The 19,586-nt window shown below is 40.4% G+C and overlaps 1 protein-coding gene across 2 annotated transcripts in view; it reads right to left on the bottom strand.

Moving 5' to 3' along the window:
- Positions 1–19,586, bottom strand: part of PRKCD (protein kinase C delta) — a 68,025-nt gene that overhangs the window by 14,528 nt on the left and 33,911 nt on the right. For both annotated transcript variants that reach the window (XM_040592266.1, XM_040592267.1), the window contains exons 2-5: positions 16,693–16,827; positions 12,708–12,907; positions 9,617–9,677; positions 571–727 (exon numbers count right to left, since the gene is read on the bottom strand). In XM_040592266.1, the coding sequence (XP_040448200.1) occupies positions 571–727; positions 9,617–9,677; positions 12,708–12,907; positions 16,693–16,807 (533 nt within the window). In that variant the 5' untranslated portion in view covers positions 16,808–16,827. The remainder of the gene's footprint in view (positions 1–570; positions 728–9,616; positions 9,678–12,707; positions 12,908–16,692; positions 16,828–19,586) is intronic.

Raw genomic sequence — 19,586 nt, 5'->3', positions numbered from 1 at the left:
GCTATTCAGAATCCTCTGTCTTAGGAAAGCAAGGTTTAAAAGATAAGGTAGTGTGTTTTGATAGACCAGCATATTAGGAGGGAAACGCAGAAAAGACAAGGTTTCAATCACATGGAAAATCCTCCTGATCCGACTTACTATGAAAATGGCCTTACCATGAGAGGGATCCAGCTTCTTGCTTTCTATGGGTCTCTACTCTGCTGTCAGCTGCTTCACATCTCAAAGTTTGAGCATTATTTTCTCAGATCCACCCATCTCATTCTCTTGTGAAAAGAGCTGCTGTTGATTACGGGTCAGCTCTCACTTGATGCTAGTGAATTTTTGCCCATAATTTCAGGGGCAAAAATGTTCAAGTTCTATTTTTAACGTGAAAGAGACAACACAATTGAAATTATGCATTTACTAAGAGTATTTTAGTAAATATTTATTTAGTAAATAAAAAGAGTAAATATATTACTCTTAGTAAATACATAATTTCAATTTCCCAACACAGATGAATTTACAGGAAGCGAATTTTGCAATTATTTGGCTCCTGGCAGAACAAGGGGAAGCTTAACGTTTCCTTCTTACCACACAAAGTCTTTGCAGACGGAGCAAAAGGTAGGTTGTCCAAAGAAGGTAGCAATAAACTCATGATTTTTGATGTAGTGGATTTTGGCTTGCTTGATAGCTCCTCTCCTGTTGATAGTTACTGTCCCCTCCTCTTCCCTCATTGACTGTTTGCAGTCTAGGGGGGAGACAAGATGACACACTTTAATATTTGCTTCTCCAAAAAGTTCAGTTTGTTTTCCCATTTCAGACTTGTCTTGCTCTTTATTTTACATTTGCACTCTGCAGACTTTCAGTCCAGCCAGGGTGGAAGACAGGCACGCACTGCTCCGAAGGTGGTCCCTGTCCCGGTCTGCAAGCGCCACCCTCTCCTGCTCCTTCAGCAGAAGCCTTCAGCAAGTGAGCTGGGAGGCAGAAGCAGGAATGGAGTACAGTCTTGCTAAAGAAATGACAACCACAGTTGTTTCTGGAAAAAATATAAGCTCCTCTACATCATGTGATTTATGTGCAAGAGAAATAAACATTTTTATCAGAAGCAGGAGGGTCTGCTTCAGCAGGAGCCTTTTCATGATGCTACTCATGTGCCCTCCTGAACCAGGGCTACAGCAGAGAGGCAGGTGAAGCGCTGCAGGGACCTCCTGAGTTACCACAGGACCACACCACTGTAAGATGCGTCTCTTCAAGCCTCCAGGATCATTAAGAATAGAGGACAACTGAGATTTTCAACTTTTCCATTAAGCTATCTCAAAATGTTGATGCTCTATCTCAGACATGTCTCAATCTCATTCCTCTCCCCTCCTAGCCCCCATGGGGTTACAGTATATAGTACTGTATAATACTACAGTAATAGTAGTACATACTATAGTATACACTGTAGCATCTAATACTATGTTACATAGAAATTACATATAGTATTAGCCAAGAAATAACAAAAAAATTCTCAAGCTCTGAGTCCAGCTGGCTTAATACAGGTCCTTCATTAGAGGTTACAGTTATTTCCACTCATTTCCAAGGAAGCTTCAGAGTTTCTCTTACAAAAATTAGTATTTTGTGTCTCCATCTTTCAGCCACAACTCGAACTACATGGTCTTTTACATTTTGAAAATAATAGGAGTATGTAACAGAGGTAACTCCCTGAAGGTATATCAAGAGAGACTGGGTAACTGGGAATTAAACCCAAGGAAACATTTCTTGTCAATAGAGAGGAGCTGCTGAGGGACAATCCCATCCAGCAGGAAAAGATAAAACATTTGAATCAGCAACAAGGAGCTGATCAACTGCTGAGTGTATCAGCTCTGGCCAGCAGCTTGTCAGTCCCAGTCTGGAATGATGACATGGAAGAAACACGGACATGGTTGAGAGGTTGAAAGTGCTGCGAAGTTTAGGGTAGCAGGAGATTGCTGTTTGCAGGGGGGAGTTTCCACAACAACGGAGTAAGGAAAAATGCAGAGGGGCACTTTTCCCACTGTCAGTACAATCGGGTTTTAGTTGCTGTATTGCATTGCTGCCTTTTGTCAATGTCAGTGGGAGCTTTGCTTTTTGTACTGATAGAAACAGATTTATTTCCTTTGCCAAGTCACACTAACCTCAGTGCCTGAGCTTACTACAAAGCTACCCGGGAGCTCTGTTTTTCTTGTTGCTAGCTGCGCTTGGGTTTTGTCATTTTATTAGCTGGCTGCCGTCGCTGCTATTCCAACAGACTGCTGAACCTGGAACACAATCTATCGTTAGATACCATTTTGAGTATCCTGGACTGATTTATCAGTCACAGCCAACAGCAGCCAGACTGCAGCAGCATGTACTGTCTTCGAAAAGAAAGGACAACATTAGCTCAGATATTAAGGAAAGATTAAGCATATTAGTGAAAAGAAAGATCAAAAAAGGTCCCCGGGTTTTACCACTAGGTATTAATGCACTTTTCTGAGAAACTGGCCATCTGGTTCAGAGAAAAACCCATCCTGCCTCCCCCTGAAAAGAGCTTGCAACGTGCACTATGACACCCTGGCACTACGTATGCCGCTGAGTTACCTTTTCCCCTCCAGGAACAGGATTCATTTCTGCTGGCCAAACAAGCTACTGAGTTCACCCAACAAAAACTCCCATCAGCTGCTGCACCTCAGCCCCTCAGTCTGCAAATAGTACTATCTCTTTGTTTAATCCTGCTGAGCAAATACACAGACCTCACCCACTGGTCCTTAAATGCTTCAGGGAAACCGCACACTGAAATGTGCGTGCAAGGAAAACAAGGTTGTTGAGAGTCAGTAATACTTCATATTGTTTGCTGATGAAAAGGACGTGTTCATAAGGGTGATTTAATCAGTAACAACAACAAAGCAGAGAAGGCGTGTTGCTTTATAGCATGTATACTGAGGACATAACCTGTGATGGAGCAGATTAAGGGACGAAAGCCTACCCAAAGTCTGCAACACAAGCAAAGCGAGTGTTCAGTGAGGAACTAACAGGATTCACCAGGTGAACAAGACGTGGCTTCTCCTCATGCTGAAATACTTGTAGCAAGTTAGTGTCACTGATATTGTGTGCAAAACTTGCTCAGGATATGGGAAACTGTGGGGTTTCCTCCCTGTCTGGAACACCGATATCAAAATAGATATATGTGAGACTGGCTTCTATTTTTTTTTGAGAGGATAGTTAATAAACTAATCAACCAGTCTGCACAAAGAAAAAGGAAAAACCCCACTCTCCTAAAACATACCTTAACTGTGAAGAATCCTTGAGCACAGCAAAGCTTTAAAATCTGCCTGTGAGAACAGTGTCTTCACAGCCAGCTGCCTTATTTAATACCTTTGCCAAAACCAACCAATACATCAAAGTTTAGCTAAAAATATTTTTGTATGCTTCAGAAGAAGCTGAGAGGTTTGGACAGCAGCTGTAAGTCAAGTGCACCTGAAGCAGAGATGGCTCTGAAACGATAGTATAGTTCCTTTCAATTTACTATGGGCATGTTTAACAAGTTCTCTTTAACGTGTAAATTACCTTTACATGTGTATTGCTCCAGAAAAGTTTTAAGAAGTTCAGCCAACCATGGACTCAACTGGGGAATAAAGGCTTTACTTCCAAGATGCAGAGAGAATTAACAGTTGTCCCAACAACTGTATGGATGCAGCGTGGAGATGGGGCGGGAAGGAAGAAACACAAAGGGAAAGCCTTTGCTTCCCCTTCCGAGCAAGCCAGGATTTCCACAGATGAAACGCTTGTTCTGGGCCAGCACACGATCAGGAAGAGTCATGTACAAAACAGCTGAATTAGCAACTAGAATCCAGGCAACCTCTGCAGCCTGGACCTGAAAGCAACCATTTTGGACCCAGCACACACCACTAAACATAATTTATTTCCTCTGTTGAGAACTGTGGTTAATATTTATCACTGACACTGTTCACGTATTTCAAGGTCCCAAAACTTGCAGCTGGCCTGACAAAAGCACCCAGAACTCCTCGGTGCCATATATTCATTAAGAAACCATTAAGCATGCCTGTGGATTGGCAGGGCAGTTCTCCAGAAGCGCTGTAAACACACCACCGTAGACACTATTTAATTGCAGCACCAGGCCCTCAGAATATTTCACAGTCCTTATAGCCACTTCACATAACATGCAATCCATAGCCTGGAAAACATTTGCTAAAACAATATTGCTAGGACTGGGCTGAAGTGTAATAAACCCCAAGGTGAGATTCAAGTTGTCTCAACCGAACCTCCAAAGTTCAAGGACAAAAGGAAACAGGCTCCAGAATAACCCCACTAGATTTTTTTAAAAGGAAGAACAGAAAAACTATTTACCATCTTCAGAGTTCATTTTTCATTTTAACTTGCTCATTTCACAGTTCTGTTTGTGAACAGAGGAAAGATAACAGTACTACTGTCACAAACTGAGAACCGGGACAGGCAAAGTATTTTCTGAGCTAACTGGCTGCTCAAGTTGCGATTTGCCTGAAACTTTATAATAAATTACAAAACCCACTAACATTTCTATTCAGTGTCTCCTTCTGCCATTCTACAGCCTTGCACTTGGCTTTGTTTGAAAGTTAAGCACACCTTCAGGTCAAGAAAAATATTAATCTCATTGAGCAATCATTAAAAAGGAAAGCTTATTTCTCACAAAGGACGCTTTCCTGGTATGAACTGTCTCAAGGGAAAATTGCTCTTTAACCTGGTCCTGGAGAGGATTCCTTACAGATCATCTGTACAAAAAACCCCCACCAAACCAAACAAAACCCCCTCCAACCAAAACCCCACCAACAAACAATTTACCGAAATACAATTTTCCTGAAAATCTAGGTTTTTGTGTCGTGAACTTGCCATGTTAAATAATTTTTGGTTTTGTGATCATCACGATGTTTCATCTACAGGCAGAGTACCAATATTGCTATGTACTTCTCACTCTTTTTTTTTTACTTTAAACCATTCCCTCCATTCTCAATACTTGCAGATTTTACACTGCTGGTGTTTAAGTAGCAATACCAATAATTTGCTGTTGTAGAAGCCAATACCACTTGCTCTCAAAGCTGGCACAGTCTAAAATTACCTACCTTGGCCCCAAGCAGTTATACTACAGGCTTTAGCACCAGCGATCAGAAACAGCGCTACAAACTTGGCAACATCTTTACAAAAAGGTCTGTACGCTACCTGCGATAGCGTACGCATTCCTACTGTATGAAAAACTAGAAGTACGTTACGCTCTGTCCTGCACAGAGACTGGGACACCCACGGGATACAGGCTCCTCGCCTGATCCTCCAAATGAATGAATGAATGAAGCTGTGCCTTGGCCACCGAGCCAGCATCTACTACTGTTTTGACCGACACGTAGCAGAGCGCTGAGGTGGACTGCTCTGCAGCTACTTTGAGCACGACTCTACTGAACTAGTCTTTCACAGGCATTAACGAAATCAATGGTCTTTTAGAAAAGTGCTAAAACAAAACACCAGTTTTAACAAGCCTTGCCTTTCAATCCAGGAGAGAAAAAACGCGTGTTCACACTGCAGTCTTTGTAGCACTTCCACCATCTGCAAAGCTGCTGTGCCAGCACAGGCTGTGCTCAGCCATACAGAGCGTCTTTTATATTAAATTTCAGTGTTCTGGTTAACGCTTCTGCGATACCTGGTATCTCATTTGTTGTGGTAAAACAGAGAATCAACCAGAAAACAGAGTTTCTCTTTTTTAAATCACAAAGACAGTAAAACCAACCTTTAGGAATACAGCATCCAAGTCAAATTGCTCGTGAGCATATAAACTAAATCAAACTCTCTCCGTTCTACACAACACGTTAACTACCTTACCAACCAAATACACTGCCAACTTTGTGTTTATGAAATTAGAACATCTGCAAATCTTTGATTTGGTTTTAAGAAAATTAAGCTGGAAAATGTTTTTATTAAAGTCATGCAATCACACTTCTAGATGCAGATTAAAGCAGATGCTAGGTGTCACTGATTAACTATCTCATCTGCCAAATTTCTAGAAATGGTATTTTCTCAGTTAAATGATTAAATCACACCAACTTCTCCATTTATAATTAAAAGGCCCACTTTGGGCTTTTCAGCCCTCATCATTATTATTTACTAATAATGTGACAACCCTTCCGCAACACACCTCATCCATAGAAAAACTTTCTCCAAATCTTAATTTAGACCCATACACTATGCACACCGTGATAGCAAATCTGTTATTTACCTTATTATTTTTCACAGATGCCTCAGAAAAAAATGTAAAGTCCCATGCTTCCCCAACACTAATCTCAACACGCACAGAGAAAAACATCCTCAAAATAGACGCAGCGCTCTGGTTAGCGTTCCTTTCCCAGAAGTCAGAGACTTGAGCTATCAGAAGTTTACGTGCAAATTACTCACCTCCTGATACGTCTAATAGCATTTTAAGGAAAGTGTTCACTAACCCTTTTGCCGGGAAGCTGAAGCCAGCAAAACAGCAATTCCAAATTCAAACCCAAGACACAAACGTACTTCCAAAAGCCTCCAAAGCTGCTAACCCTGCACAGGACACCCAGCAGTACAGCAAGCCACCCCTGTGATCATGGGTTTTCTTACTCGCTAAGGTCATTAAGGACATTTGAATAAACAATGATCAAGCAAAGCATTAAAGGTATTGCAACTCCCACCTATTAAAACTAAAGCTGCTTTACAGAATTATAACCTAGTTTCGATACTGCAATAAGAGAAGGAGGGGCAGAAAGAAAAGATTCTGAAATGAAAATGGAGGTCGATACCCTGTTCTCATGTTTCACACATCAGATAAAAAACTTTTAAATTTCCAGCACAAACTTATTTTCTAATCACAGGACAGAAGACAAAAAAGTTCTTTGACAGCTCTAAGTCAGGGCTCTGTGGTCCCTGTTTTACAGGGTCTAGAAATAAAAAGAAAAACCTCTAAGACTGGGAAGAATTTTTATATATAGCCCTAAATTAACTGCCCAGGCCCCAATAAAAAAACAAACAAACAAAAAAGGTCTCAGTGTAGCCTATCATGGAGCAAATTTTAATACCAATTTATTCTGTGAAAATATTTCTCTAATAATAAACCAGATAATGGAGCAATAACACATTCACTTCTCCATACTGCTGCCTACCATTGAAGCAGAGCAGAGGAAAGCAGTTTCCTCTGAAGAGGGCAAAAGGTTTGCTACTTGGAAGGTTTGAAAAACAACAGCTTTAGTTTGCAAAACAGGCCAAAGAAAGAATTAGTCACCTCTGCAAAGTGCTTGGAGGTTTTCAAACAAAAGGCAGCACCTATAACTCAAAGATACTAACAGTGTTAGCAATACCTTCAAATAAACTAGGGAACGACTGAAATACCAGTTTCAGAACAAGCCTTTTTTAGTATTTTAGAAACGCAGCTACCATACAGCTCTGTAATGGAAAGACGTGTCGGACAGAAAACAAAATGGCACGTGCATAGGAAGGAATGTGAACTGTCTCTGAGCTTTCAACTATTAATTAAGGGTTTTAGCAATGTGAAGAATGGAAGCTAATACAAGCATCCTTGTAACTCACTAACAAAATTCGCTTAGCAATGTGAAGAACGGTAGTTAATACAAGCGTCCTTGTAACTCACTAACAAAATTCTCTGCTCTACGACTGGTAACTCCTAATTTAACTACAGAAAACATTTACAGCAGTGCAATGATGAGCCAAAAATCCTGCCATGTTTGCCTATTTAGCAGTATAACAGATAGGGACGTGAGGGAGGCCTATAATTTTGAGGAGGGCATGACAGAATGTATTGATGTTTGATGCGAATACTGCAAATATCAGATTGAATTACTTTCCTTTACAAAATGTAGATGTATAAATGTCTTGAAAGGGACTTTCCACTGCCTCTGTGGTTCAGTTACCAGCGACTGTTTTTCTATACAGTAGAAGGTAAATAGGAAGCTGTTGCAAAGAAGGTCTAACAAGTGCATTAACATGCCAATCTTAACTCACCAATTAAAGTATGATTGCAAGACTTAATGATCTGTTTGGTATTTAGGCTTCATTCACTACCATCTGCATTCCCTAATAAAGGCAATGAAAAGAATTTCAAGAACATTGTAGCTATCTTTCGATCAATAACTAGGTACAATTATTTCAGGACTTCCAACACACAAGTATATTATTCTTCTATTAACAGCTAATAGAAAATTATGGAAGTTTTTCACTTACACCATCTCTACTGTTCCTCATGTCTGTGTGGAGAGGAGAAAATATGCTTCAGTCTCATCAAATAATAACAGGGAATATTGAAACTGGGTTTATACGGTTTTGGATGAGAAACTTCTACATTTCCTGGACAAATGGACTGATGTATGTCTCATTAAACAGGTAAGATTGTCACAGTACCACTGCCCCAGGAAACTGCCTTGCACAGGAAAACCACGACAAAGTCCAAGACAAAGGTTTTCTAATATAATGGCTCACAGGAGTTTGAATGCCAACCAGAGGATTACTGGTACATAAACAGTGAGCAGTTAATCTTTGGAGAAATGCTCTTACTTACACGCTCTTCAGAGTCACACAATCTTTTGAGATTTTGCTTTAAAAAGTTAACTTTTCTAAAGGAGACCAAAATAATAAGCATATAGGCTGGGTTTTTCTGCCATTGCAAAGATAAAATGTCAACTCTGAAATGTCACCTACTGCCTATCGCACCCTATCTTTAGTAGCTTTTCTAGTAACTGCTACACAGACTGCACATATGGTACAAAAATGTACCTTCACAATTAATTTATTCTATGAGAGCTCTATATACCTGTGGGGAAAAACATCCCAGCAATGCTTTAAAATTCACTGCTTATGCTTTCCACTTACTGTTTACAAACACACAGTATTAAACCATGTAAGACCACCAGGCTAATACAGCAGACCAGTTCAATTCCCAAGAAATAATGGTTTTATGACTTCTAGTACAGGAAAGTTTTAACCACTAGCTAAGCAAGCTGTGAGGTTTACATAATTTCTTTAGGAAAGGATTCCCCAGGTACACAAATCCCAGCCAAAATATTTGTTTTTATTACTGTACTTAAAGCTTTCCCCCTCATAATTAATTATCTTCTCTTACCTCCTAGTTTCTTTTGCAGATAGTGTATGTAGATTTCTGACATACAGGTTGTTCACTTTTTAAACTGATATGGCAGAACATTAACTATCCACTCATTGCTACTATCAGTTTCCATGATTAGTGAGTCTGGCATCTGAATCCCAGGAAACTCAGACCCAGTTCTCCAATCCACAACAAGTTTTCCACATAAGCTAGAAGAAGAGGTTTTACTCCTTTGCACCTAAAAAGGAACTCAGTATCTTTTCTATCACATCAAAACACGAGGACAGACACATCACAAACCCCGAAGTGGCTAAATGCAACAGCAATACAAGGCACAAAGGCATTTAGAAATAAGCAAATCCAGCCACAACTCCACATAACAACAAGTACCTACAAAACAAGCTAATAAAATTAGAAAATTTCACTCAGTACACCAGGTGATTTTTTGTGAGCTGTATCCTGTGTTCTACAAAAGTAATGTGAAAAGAAGTTTTATTTTCATATAACAGTTGGTATTACCTGCGTCTTCCAAAAAATACTGCACAGCCATCAGCACCTTCCCCTGAGGCTGCAGGTCAAGCTATGGAAAGAAAGATACAAACAGTGAAGTATGCATTTGACTGAAACTCTCAGGAATTTAAATAGCTCCTTCTAGGGAATCAAAGTATAACATTCAATAACTATTTGATTACAAACCGCTTCCATATCTCACTGCTGCAGCTGACTCGGGGGCTTTTTTTCTATTGTTTTTACTAATGTGCTGGCTGCATTGCTTTGATACCTACCCAGAAGTTCAGTGCAGTCAAAGTTCATACTGGTTTTGCATGTCCCTTTCCCATTTCTGCAAAGATGTTTGTTGGCTTCTGTTTTTACTATTAGTAAACTCAACTTGCACAAGAACCCAGTTTTAAAAGAAAACGTCTATACAATCCTTTATATGTTTATTGAGAGTACAAACCATACAGATATCAAATACTGTTGCCTGTAATCACAAAACCGGTAGTAATCATCAATGTTTATTTTCCTTTCCCCCTCGAACCATTACATATGGTTTCTGTGGCAAGTTCTACAGACCAGCAAAACCAAATGCCTTTTAAGCCAACAGCTGAGGTCAGTCCCTGTGCTCAGAAAGTAGTCGCTAATTCTTAAAATGCTGCCTTAATAAAAAGCAAGAAGCTATTAAGCATGAAGGAGTCTGATTCAGTCTTCACTTCAGCACGGAGCAAAGTATCCCTGGGTTAACAGTAAATACAACTTGGGAGAAAAAGAAACCCAAACCAATCACAATTACATTAGAACACCCGTGCACGTATCCCCACAAATCCCATTATCCTACTGGGTTTATGACTAAGTTTTCATTTTTAAGGCAAGGTCTGACACTCAAAACATTTGTCCGACAATGCTTACAGAAGGCAAAGACCCCAGTTACAGCTACTACTGATGGGCTGTTTCCCCCCACACAAAATTAACCTTATGGGCTGTAGTAAGCAAACTAACGTCTCTTTGCCGGGCATGATGGTCTGACTGTCCGAGTCATGACTGAGGTCGTACAGACGAAGTTTAACGCTGATGGATGTCTACGTGGTTCCTGTTCTACAGATAATAAGCAGAGGAATTCAGACCACTGAACTGGCTAAATTTGATCACTAAAACTAGAACTGATCAGTATTAGTTTTAACTACTCTTCTGAACTATTGCTCTTGTCTCAGAATTCAAGTTAAGGTGTGGAATAAAAAGCGCATGACTTCAGAATGTAACAGGTGAATGCCAACCACTGAGATCCTACTGACCTAACAAAATCTGTAAGCCTCTTCAACATCAAGCACCCCTTTAAGAAAGGTGTTTTCCGAGATCTGCTCGGTGAGATAGATTTGCACATACTCTGAGCAAAATCCTGCCATTTCCAGCAAAAAAATGGACTTAAGAGAGAATAGGAGGTTTTTTTTACAAAGTATTTCCATACTAAGCTAAGCAACAACTGGGCACCCCTGCTACTCTCCTGTTCATATCCAGCATTCAAGAAAAGCATTCACAGATCCCAAAGAGAGTTCATGTATGCATCCCCCACCGAGGAAGAACCACCACTGCCAGCCATGTGAGAAACAAGATGCTCATCAAACTGGACGTAACCAGGAACTCTGTTAGTACCTGCTCACCTTGCTTTAGCCCTCCCAGTGACAATGTTTTCTCCTGTAAGGTTCATGTTCTGGGCATGTTCAACAACACTCCAGTCCAGAAGGCTTTGAATACAAGACTCTGTGTGAGATCTTAAGGAAATCTGCTCACATTTAGCAAATACTTCCTTAAGAAGCACTAACTATACTCCAAAAACAGTGACGGGCAGTTCCTGTATTAGCAAATACATGCCGTTTCTGGATAAGCGATCTGGAGTACAGCTTTACACACAACTGAATGATGGGCAAGATGATATTTATAGCACCTTTGCACCTAGCTAGACAGCTCTTACCCAAATTATAGGATATCCTGATATTTTTCCCTGAATCTTATTTATGCATATGCAGAAATGTTGAATATCAGGACACTAGGGTTGCTTCAGGATTTTATAGAGCTCTGAGACAATAATGCCTCATCACATTCTCACAACCCTTTTCGTTGGGCCAGGATCTCAGCAACTTCAGTTGGGTCTGAAAGTTGAAAGCTAGAGAATAGGATTTTGTAAAGATGACATCATTAAACCCTTAATTCATTAAAAGCTCTTCACAACACATCACTAAATGAATGAAACAGCATTTGGAATTTCAGATTGCTGGGCTCAGGGTTTTGATCCTCCCTGTTTCTGTACTTTCCCCTCTCTCTAGACGTACAAAATAAAAAATATTCTATATTTTAAATTTTCTATTTATTTGAGGTTTATAGTGCTAATTGAAATTCACTGATACATGATTATTTAAAAGCTGTTGTGTGGGTTTATGTAGTTCGACAACTAATAATAACTATTGGCATTTAGACTAAACGTATATTTCTAAATTTAAAGCTACCTTAAGCCCTAAATTTACCTCCCCTGTTACATTTCTGAGATTGTCATTTGCTCCTGAGTACGATTCACACTGAGTACGATTGTGAGTATCACTCTGCAAGATGCCATACACCTTGACTTTGTGTATGAACAATTGTTTGAGACCCAGAAGCAAGAAAAGATACCAGGATAACAAAAATGGGTATTAAAGGATCCCCATTATAGCAGAATAAGCCAACTAAAATTTATTGTAAAAATAAATAAAATAAAATTCCAAGTTTATATGCCTTAGAATAAGGTTCACCTTTCTTTTTCTCTCGATGAATTGCAATGATCAGATCCAGATTAAACATCTGCTATTTGCCATGACAACTGCTAAGCTTTATAAAATAGGCACTCAATGTAATATATGCCATTCTTTCAACACTAATGCATGGATTTTATTGTCAATTTCCTGAACTTTGATTGTACATTATCTGCTTTAAAAATCCTGCTAAAATAATTGTCTTACAAGTGCTGCCACACATGCTGAAGGGATCAAACACTCATAGTCTAAAAGGCACAAGGCACCCATTCAGCTTGAAAGAAACGTAACTAGGTCAGCAAGTTCAAGGACTTAACCTTCTTCCTTACCCAGAATTCTGCTTTGCCATTGCCTTTCTTGCACCGCTCTGCCAGGACGGACACACCTACAGTCACTTCAGATAATGGCTCTTCTGCTGCTTTCATGAGAACGATCTGAATCACCCGTCCTTCGTAGATGTGGGCGTCAAAAGTTGATTTCCATTCTGGATACATGGTAGGTTTCTTCTGAACTAGAGTTTTTCCTCTCTCTGAAAGCCATAAAAACAGGACAGAAGCTGTAAAATCAAATAATGTAGATCTAGAATTTAAACTTAACAAAATGTAACAAAAGAGAGATTCCCTCTACTGAAACCAAAAGCAGACTTACTACTTCCTGCACTGTGGTCAGGACAAAGTTTAAATATTCAGTTCAAACATTCATGACTTGGAAGACAAAGCTCACCCTGACAAACAGGGTATGCAAAGGCAGTGAAAATGTTAAAATGCAGCCAAGAGAGACCTGGAGGAACAAATCCCACTCTGGAATTCAGAAGCTGGTTTAGTCAGTCACAATTTGACAGGGAATATATATATGCATGGCTCCTTTCTGGTGTAAATCTCCATGATGTGCTGTCTGATCAGAGTGAATACTACTACTATAAGATAAATTAAGGTAAGTCTTACACTGACCAATTTTAAATTGAAACCAGTAGCTGGGAGATTAAAGGCTCCACATTTCATTAATCTGCTTCCAAGTTATTCCAACATATCACTTCTATTCATAAGTCACTCTCCTTGGCATTGTACTCTGTCTCTGCCATGAGTGCTATTTTTGAAAAGATATTACAAGGCCTTATCTGTCCTCTCTAGCACATGCAGACCTTGTGTAGTTAAAGAATAAGGAAAAGGCTGACAGGACCTGAAAAACATTTTTTTTTTGTAACGTTTACCCAGCCTCCCATAAAAGCATCTCTTCAGACTGCTTTCTTAGGAGTTTTACAGCACTTCACAATTCTTATTTGATGGTTTTTTTTCCTTCTTGCCAAGAAAGGTTGGGCCAGATGATCCTTAAGGTCCCTTGCAACCTGGTAGTCTATGATTCTGACACACAGCTTCAGTCTCCGTTGTTACCAGTTAAGCTAATTTCTTCCTGCCCTTACCTGAGGCACAGAAAACAGCCGTTGATTGCACAGTCTATAACAAGCACTAGCGTATTTCCAGATCTGGGACTCTTAGTAGTCTCATCAACACATCCAGAATGATACTGCCTCCTAAGCAATCACATCCAGCTCTTCAGAGTGACTCTGGCACACTGTGCCTCCTCCCCACGTTTTCCTCTGTGATTTGCTGCTAAGCCAATTATTTCCTATTTGTGCTCAGGCAGCTGAACATAATTTTCTATATTCTGCAAAATTTCTGCTATTTTTCAAGATCACGTGCTGCAAGAAAAGTGCTTTATAAGTGCCTCTCCAGCTCTGAATGATCCATTTTTCCCCTAAGTGTGTAATATGTTCTTATAATATCAAAGCAGTAGAAAAGCAGATGAAATATTTGGACCCTTCCCCAAGAAGCTGCAGTGTGGCCTGTCTCCAAAAATTAGCACCGGAATTGACATTCACTTCAACAAAGGAAGAAATAAATACTTAGTATTTAAAAACCTTCCTGGAAACTCAAGGCAAAGTTTACGTTCATTCATTAATAAGTAACTTGATGCACTCCACTGAGTTGTGCTGAGCTATCCAAACAGGAGTAGCGAGCAGTGTCCTTGCACTTCTTTATTAGGGAATGCCTGCCAGCAGCAGCATTACAAATCACAACTTTGACAAGCCAACCTAAGCCTGCTTGCCAAAAGGCATCCTGAAATGCTCAGAAACAGCCACCTGAGGACCTCCTCCGTTTCAAAGCAAACATGCACATTCCTCCTCTACTCGATCAAAAGCTTTTATCTTGAATTTGGGAAATTCTGCAGACAGGGAAACACAAGTTCTTAGTGCAAACCTACTCCCAGAGCCCTGTACTTGATATACTTAACTATGAAAAAAATTGGAAATATCGTGGTGAAAATACATAGGGAAAGCTCAAAGGAAACAGAATTTAGAGATTATTAGGACAGGCAAAGGCGCAGGGGGATTAAAAGTAGGCTGTCTGCACAGCAAGGCTTTTACACTAGCCTATTTTTTGGGTTGCTAAAGCCAGATCCTTTCATCAAAAAGACATGCTGCAGGAGGCATCCTTGGGACTATGAGAAATTGCCCCATCTGCAGAACTTTTGACAATAATTCAGGGTTTGCAGAAACAGCAGCAGTTTATAGAAGAGTTGGTAATACCCTTTGTAGGATTCTTAGAGGGGGAGAGAACTATTTCAGTCTGTTTGCCTGACTCTCCCTATTCTGATGTCCCAATTAACATATTCTTTGATCAGTTACTATACACATTTTTAGCCCATGTAAAATATAAAGAAGTCTGGCAACAACTTCCAGCTTGCCATGCTGCTTTTGTAATTAAAACCACGCTAATCAAGATTTGTCATGGATCACACTGCCTGCCTGCACATGAATACTCAAGAGTCAGCAAAAACCAGACTTTAGGCAGGAGCACTGTTCTTACCCCTCCTGGATTCGGGCCTCCTTTGTTTCTCCACTAACGCTACTGCCTTCAAAACATTTGATGTTTGCAAATTGGCTTAATGCCTTATCATTAAGCAAACGGCTCCCTATACAATAAGCTTCTCCTTGACGATGTTTCAGCATGCAAATCTAACAAAAAGTTATTCCAGATCTTGTCAACCTGATAACAGAAGCATCAATTTGTTTTCCTGATTACCCCAATCCGTCACTGCTCCAAGGTTCACTGCACGCTCCTCCCCCATTTTTTTAGTACTTCAAAGACACACGCAAACAAAGAGGAGAAATGTTGGTACAATGTACAATTCTAGTTTTCAAAAGCAGACAACTGAGGAAAAAAAAAAAAAAAAAGTGGGTTTATTTAGACCACTTCCACCTCTCCACATATTCTGGCAGTTGCAACACTCTCAACACCATTTCTTCAGAGGTTCTCCCAACAGACCAGGAAACTGCTTCTTTGGAGCTTAACCCATCTGCTTAATGACAACATTTTCTGGAAGGAGCACTGCAACCCGGTGTTTAAAGTCTAAATGCAGCTTTTAGTTCAGTGATAAGGGGAAAGCCCAATCATGTTGTGAGGAAGGAGAAAATCCACCCTTTCTTGCATTCTTCGATGTTTTGTGAAGTATTGAGCCATGATGCAGGACTAGAGGGCGGCAGTCTAACCCAGCACAGCAACTCCCTCTCATCCTGTTTGGCTGCAGTGGTGTATTCCAGCTCAATGTCACAAATTGTTATAAACCTTCGGGCCATTTTCTGTAAAGTAGTGGTCTTTGACGGCTGGGGGCCTGCTGAACAGGGAGGTGTTAACAAGACCTTGGGTGCAGTCATTCCAAGCAAATAATTCTGCCAAAACGCCTCAGTTACTACAACAACAACTACACTTCTTATTATTACCTGTCCTCACAAAGTTCACTAATTACTCTGTGCTTGAGGATGGTTCCCTCAAACCTGCTGCGGTTCAGATTGCTCTCAGGGCACCCCACTGCACCACCCTCTCCCCTGCAGAGCCTCTGCAAGCAGTTCTGTCGCTCATGGGACCAGAGAACAATGCTCTAACACCGACCTTTGTCATGCAGAATTCACAACTGGCCTTCACCCATGAAAAAGTGACATTTCAGCTGTTTCACCCCGTATTTCATGAATAGCTTTGTGATGGTGGTGAAGTGGGAAACCAGAAGCTTAGACTTCACCCTATCAAGTGCTGAGCGCTCTGGCCACAAGACAAGAAAGCGCTGATAAAGAAGTTGTGTTTTAAGGTGGGGGTAGAGACAGTCACCACTATTTCTCCTGTTCTAAAAGAAAAGCTCCCAGTGAAGTGCTTGGCATGACAGGAGCAGCAGGACCCGCTACCACTTGCAGACTAAGGACTGCAGTACTTCTCAAAAGCTTACTCATACTCAGAAAAGCATCACCATTCGTAACCTCACCTGTAGTCAACGCTTCCTTCATCTTGATAGCACAGAAAGGCTGCAGTTGTTCCCCTTGATTCTGCATAGGTCCCAGCTCAAACGAGTTGAAAGATATCCGTAAGAAGGGGGCCATTGCTCCCAATGGTACACGACCTAAGTGGAAAGAAGTAAATAAAAATCACACAATAAAAGACCTGGTCTGGGACTTGTAAGAAAGTGATACACATCTCAGCAGCCATCATAGCTGACAGAACCCAGGCTCTAAAGTTTGCAAGTCTTGAATGTGGCTTTGAGACCACAAGCCTGATGTAAAACTGGCACGTATTGAAACAAAAAAGGTGACACGTACAATCAAAGACTGAATCTAAGACACCCTTTTAACCATATCCTCTTAAAAGTAAGTAGCAGTGATGCTTTTAACTTCCATCTTGCTCAATTTTGAAACACAGAGGCCCTAGTCATTAACACAGAAGTATACAGGCATTCTTATCAAATAAGCAGTTCACAAACTAAGAGAGATATTTTTTTTCAAACAGTTTTTCCCCCTCACACCTTAAATGAAGGGTGAGTCGGGGAAAAAAAGGGAGGAAGAAAAGTGTTGTCTGTTCCACATGTTCCTTTCCCAGTATTTCTTGCAATGCAAGGAGGGAGAACTGGAAGCAAAATTCATCATTTTAAGTTCACAGTATTCTGTTGCTCTTTGGGTATACATTATTTTCCTCTTTAATTGCTTCTCAGCCTCAAAAAATCCCCGACAGAATTCTAGGTGTCTTAATAAGTAATCAAATGATAAAAGGAACAATTTTGGTTAGTTTTATTTTTAAATATTATCCGAGAAACTACTGAACCAACATACCATTTCTGGACACCGCAGCAAAACCCACTACTAGATGTACAGTAAGAGTAACCAACCCTTAAGCATGTTCAAGTAATTGCACTGCATATGAGCACTTGGATCAACATTAACAACCGGAGTAATTGGTCCACACACGAGTTTACACTTAGTTCCTCACTTAGATAAATGCACACTTAGAGAAATTTCTGAAACCTAGAGAATTCACTGGATAAGCGTGCATTTTATTTTTCATACTTAACATGGAAAACAATGTGCGTTCCAAATCCCACCACCAAACTGAAACAAGTATGATAACACATGCTACTCGAGCACTGCTTTCAGGTGGCAGTGTACTAATCCTAGAAGCATCGCAGAGCTCGTGGTTCAAACTGTGAGCCTCCACACCTGCACGTACCAGGCAAAGGGAAGAGGGAGAGGTAGAAAAAACTCCAGCGCTACTGTGTCACCTGGTCTAAACCATCAGGAATTGTAAGAATCCAACACACCTGTCATTTCTAAGTCAGCAAAGTGATGTTTCACTACAGTCTTCCCTCATTCTTAAGAGCTCCTGAACTTAGAGCAGATTTCTGTTTACAGTTCGCAGCACCTTCAGCAATGGAGCTAGTCAGTCCCGTAGCTTTTATGTCAATATTGTTTTGCAATGCAAAAATTACTTATTCGAAGGGTAAGAGAAAACAAGGGAATGCTAGTGCAATCAGAGAATGAGGGATGCAGGGAAGGAGGGAGCAGGAGAAAAGAGTTAACAAAGTAACAGGAAGAGATGATGAAAAACAATAAAGAATTGAAACGGGGCTGAGCTGGCATTTTGACTGTGGATTGTTAACCAGCTCAGTCAAGCAGCACTAGGAAGAACACTTCAAGCAAACCTGCATATGCTTGCATTTTTTTTAATGTAAAGACATCGACCTGAGAAGCAATTAACATTCCTGTTACATCTCTTAAGGCCCAGAGCAGCCATTTGGATAAAAGTCTGTGAAATCAGTCTTTGCAGCAAGACAGCATATAGCTCCTGACACCATTATTTGCACATCACACAATCTCCCTGCGTGGAGACCATTCTCCATAAATAGAAAAATTTTATGACTCTAACATTTATTGAGCTAGTTTTTATTAACTGACTGTTCCCCTACCTTCTTTTCTGTACGGTAAGACAAAGTTAGAAAGCAGGTTTAGGATTACTTGGCACCACTGCCTGTCCCAGTGAAGAACTGAAAGCCACGACTATAATTCACATTCGCACAGATGGTCACCCAGGCTCACGATAAAGTAACAGCCCTCCCCCATTAATCCACTGGGTATTGCAGCTTGGAGCACCGTTTGATGAGGCTGGAAATTAGGACGACCTCCCAAAGACAGAAAGAGAGACAGCTTTTGTAAAAATTAACAAATACCATCAGATACCTCACTTTCACAAATGCAACGTAAATGCAACGTTCATCAAGAGTTTTAATAAGGAATGTATTTTAGCTGCCAAAGAGACCTTTTGCTCACTACATTCAGAACTACCGCCAAGTGACCAGCTACATGAATTGCCAACACCAGATCACATATCATTTGTACTCAATACGGATGTAAAAGAAAGCAGATTGCATCATCAGTCACCCCTGGGGAAACAGCTTTAAGACCCAATTAGGCCATAGGTGGAAACAAGCTGGGTCACTCAGCATGCAGCTCCCACTGGAAAGTTTATTTGACAGAATCACAGGACTGCAGGATGATTCTGGCTGGAAGGAACAGCCCCAGCTAGGAGTCACAATTTCCAGTAAGTCTGGGACAACACTAACAGAAAATTGGAAAGCACAAAGCTAAACTAACAATTGCACTGATTTCACTCACAGCATCTGACTCAAGCCAACGTTAGTCCTGAAACAGAACACAAGGCTTTGGCGTTTACTACTTTAACTCCAAATTAACAGATGTAATAGACACAGGTACACTGCATATGCATTTTGAATAATTCCACAATCTTCCTCATTTCTGATGGCCAAATACATTTGAAGGCCCCATTTTCAACTCTGCTTCTTAGTTTTAAATATGGTTATTTGTTTTAGTTTCA

This window comes from Falco naumanni, chromosome 4 (assembly GCF_017639655.2).
Source record: "Falco naumanni isolate bFalNau1 chromosome 4, bFalNau1.pat, whole genome shotgun sequence".
In the NCBI taxonomy this organism is placed as follows: domain Eukaryota; kingdom Metazoa; phylum Chordata; class Aves; order Falconiformes; family Falconidae; genus Falco; species Falco naumanni.
Note: the sequence above shows the minus strand (reverse complement) of the source record. Positions and strands in the feature narration are given on the sequence as shown.